Below are 3,179 nucleotides of genomic sequence, written 5' to 3' on the forward strand. Positions count from 1 at the left end.
ATGTTGTTACTTTGGGTTTTTTTTTTACTTTTGGGGCACGGGATTTGAGGGCCTTTTTCCTTACTCTTCCCTTCACAGAACATCAGAAGAAGCTGACCAAGAAGAACTAATTGAAGAGAAGTGATAAATAAAAATAATTTTTGAACCCTCATTTGTTGTCCCGTGTCCTCAAATATGTTGTGTCCTTGGCGGGACGTAACACCATCTCAGCTCAGAAAAGTCTCTTCAGTTATCTCCATTATCTTCCACTCAGATGTTACTGGAGAGGAAAGTGAAAGAGAACATGATAAATGATAAAGATTGGTTCTGGATCGGACTGACGGACTCAGAGAAAGAAGGCAGCTGGGTTTGGGTGGACGGATCTCCACTGAAGGAAAGGTCTGATTGCTCTCAGAACATTTGGTTCGTTTTAAAGGTTTAAGTCACTCAGGTTTACTGAACTCTGTTTTTCTGTTCTTCATCTCTTAGTTTGAGTTTTTGGGGAAACAACGAGCCTGATGGTCAGGGTGGAGGACCAGACTCAGAGGTGGACTGTGTGAGAGCAATAAAGGAAGGAAACTCTATCAAGTGGTTTGATGGATATTGTAAACAGAGTCTAAGAAGTATTTGTGAGAAAATAGCAGAGACTCAGCTGTGTTTTTGTTTGTGAAGTTTAGTCCAGAAAACAGCCTTTGATCTCTGAAAAGAAACACATTTTATAAAGAAAAATTTAAACTAAGTTTGTCAACAAACATGTTAACAGAAAAATACTCTGATTTTAACAGATCTTTGCCATATTTTTATTTGCTACATCTGCAGAACTCCTATAAAAGATATGAAAATTAATAAAGGTTTTGTAATTTTTTTTCACTGTAATTATTTAACTTGTATCACGTAGGTTTATATCATCAACTTCGCATCATTATACTATATTATATTCTCATTTGTTCTCACGACTAAAATAAATTAAATAAATGCACTGTGTGTCCTCACAACTCACTGCTTTGACCATTGTCAGTTGTCCTTATCAGCTCGGTGTTCAATGTACAACAGTTCAATGTAAAGAGTTTTTTCCGCTTTATAGTAATTTTTCCTGCTGTTCAGAATTTTAGCCTACAGTGTCATGGATTTGGTTCTGTTTAAGTTTTCTTTTTGAGTTTTGATTGCTTTTAATTCCATTTTGTATTATTCGAGTTGTTTTTGGTTATTTCAGTTCTTACGTATGTCTTGTTTACCCTCTGTTGCCCTCTTATTTCAGTCTCCTTCTCTTAGATTCCTTCTTGATCCTTATGTCCACACCTTTTACTGTATTTGGGTCCTCTTCAATCCTCCACTCAAACTAACACACAGTACATGGTGGAGCTTCTATTACATGCAGTGGTGGAAAGTAATAAAATACATTTACTTGATTACTGTGCTTTTTTGAGTATCTTTACTTGACTAACTTTTGGGGTATTTTCAGAAGTGAGTACTTCAATACTTTAACATGAGTAGATATTTGATCGAGTAACCTTTACTTGTAATTGAGTAGGATTTGACCAAGTATTAATACTTTTACTCAAGTACTACTGTGGAGTGCTTTGTCTACCACTGACTACCTGCTTCTCTTTGGGGTCTTATACAGCGAGAAGCTATTTATGTAAAAAACATGAATAAATAACACACTTACCACTGATAAACACAGACATACCCGTTCATTCCTCTTTTTTTCTGGAAAAACAACACCATCACATGCATGAGTGCTATCCTGTGATTGGGGGGTCGGGAATTTATTAATTTTAGAGGAAAATTGGTTTTGCATATTTTTTAAGATTGGAAACACAACACATATAATTCCTACTAACAGCACCATCATATTAAATGATTTTTACATTCAGTTATAACTACGGTGACCAGACGTCCTCGATTTCTTGGGACAGTCTCTGCTTTGGACCACCTGTTCCCGGAAATGTCCCCGATTTCACAGTTTTATAAGTGAGGGGGAAAATGTTGTGTGTTGACTGTTATTACAGTTGAAAGAGCACATGAGCGTGTTGTGCACAGAAACAGCTGTTAGCTAGCTGGTTTGCAGCTGTTAACGTATAGATGAGGAGCAGAGCAACACATTTCTCTGGAGTTTCAGAACTTTTAGAGCCAAACTGGACGAGAACCATGCCCTGGGTGTGAGACTGAGGGGACCCCTGCTGTGAGACTGAGACAAAGAGCCCCTGACTGCAGAGCTGCAAAACTGGATCAAACTCAAGCTTTCCAAATGGACATGGAAAAGGTTTGCAGGTCTGGCATGATTAGGGACAGAACAAGCAATGTGTCTTTTGATGATGCTAATCATATCGTGTGTTTACGGCTGAGTAAAGACAACGCTAATTGATGCTAAAGAATGGACTGCATGCTGCGCTGTGCTACAGGAATATGTATTGAGCTGTTGCTAAAGTTTGGACAAGCTTTATTCACTAAGGGTTTAAACACTGATATAACATTAGTGTTCATGTGTTCCTCAAATGCTCATTACATTTTCATTACCAAGTATGACCAAGAGTCATTTAGTGGAATTCTACTGTCCATTCGCTGCTAGCTATTTCAAGGAGGTTAAAGAATCATTTAACTAAAGGTTATTGGTTCTTGATTAAGCAAATCATTTAATAAAATATTATTTGGCCAAATACTGTTTTATTCACCTCATGGATTTGCATTGTGAATTGGTCTGAAAACATTCCAATTTCTTTAAAATTAGTGAAAAGCTAATTTGATCAGATCCCAAATTATTCCAGATAAACTTTGTGTCATGATTGGTTACAGAGTAAACCCAACATGCAGAACACAAAAGGAGGCTGATGAAAAGTTTAACAAGGTTTATTGAAAGTCTGCAGGGATGACAGTTCAGTTAGCTCAGGGAAAGATTCTCAGGTTTACTAGGCTCAGGCTGCTAACCAAACTAGATCAACACTGCAGCGTTGAGGCAAGGTCTGAAGGCAGGTTATATACTGGAGGATCCTCTGATGATGAGATGCGCCACAGGTGTGTTGGAGGCTCAGCTCAGGAGGACCCACGGCGCACTCTGCTGGAGGAAGGTGGTACAGCTCCAGATCCCAACAGTACCCCCCTCTCAACGACCGCCTCTTGGCGGTCCAGAAGAAGTCGACGGGAGGGAGCGCTCATAATCCTCTATCAGAGACGGATTGAGGATGTAGGAGCCAGGAACC

The 3,179-nt window shown here is 38.9% G+C and overlaps 1 protein-coding gene across 1 annotated transcript in view; it reads left to right on the forward strand.

Moving 5' to 3' along the window:
- Nucleotides 1-1,357, forward strand: part of LOC107098441 (CD209 antigen-like protein E) — a 4,876-nt gene extending 3,519 nt beyond the window's left edge. Inside the window, exons 3-4 of the mRNA XM_015396140.1 lie at nucleotides 254-378; nucleotides 469-1,357. Coding sequence (XP_015251626.1) covers nucleotides 254-378; nucleotides 469-649 — 306 coding nt within the window. The 3' untranslated portion in view covers nucleotides 650-1,357. The remainder of the gene's footprint in view (nucleotides 1-253; nucleotides 379-468) is intronic.
- Nucleotides 1,358-3,179: the final 1,822 nt, after the last annotated feature.

Source organism: Cyprinodon variegatus, unplaced genomic scaffold (genome assembly GCF_000732505.1).
Source record: "Cyprinodon variegatus isolate N-32 unplaced genomic scaffold, C_variegatus-1.0 Scaffold777, whole genome shotgun sequence".
In the NCBI taxonomy this organism is placed as follows: Eukaryota; Metazoa; Chordata; class Actinopteri; order Cyprinodontiformes; family Cyprinodontidae; genus Cyprinodon; species Cyprinodon variegatus.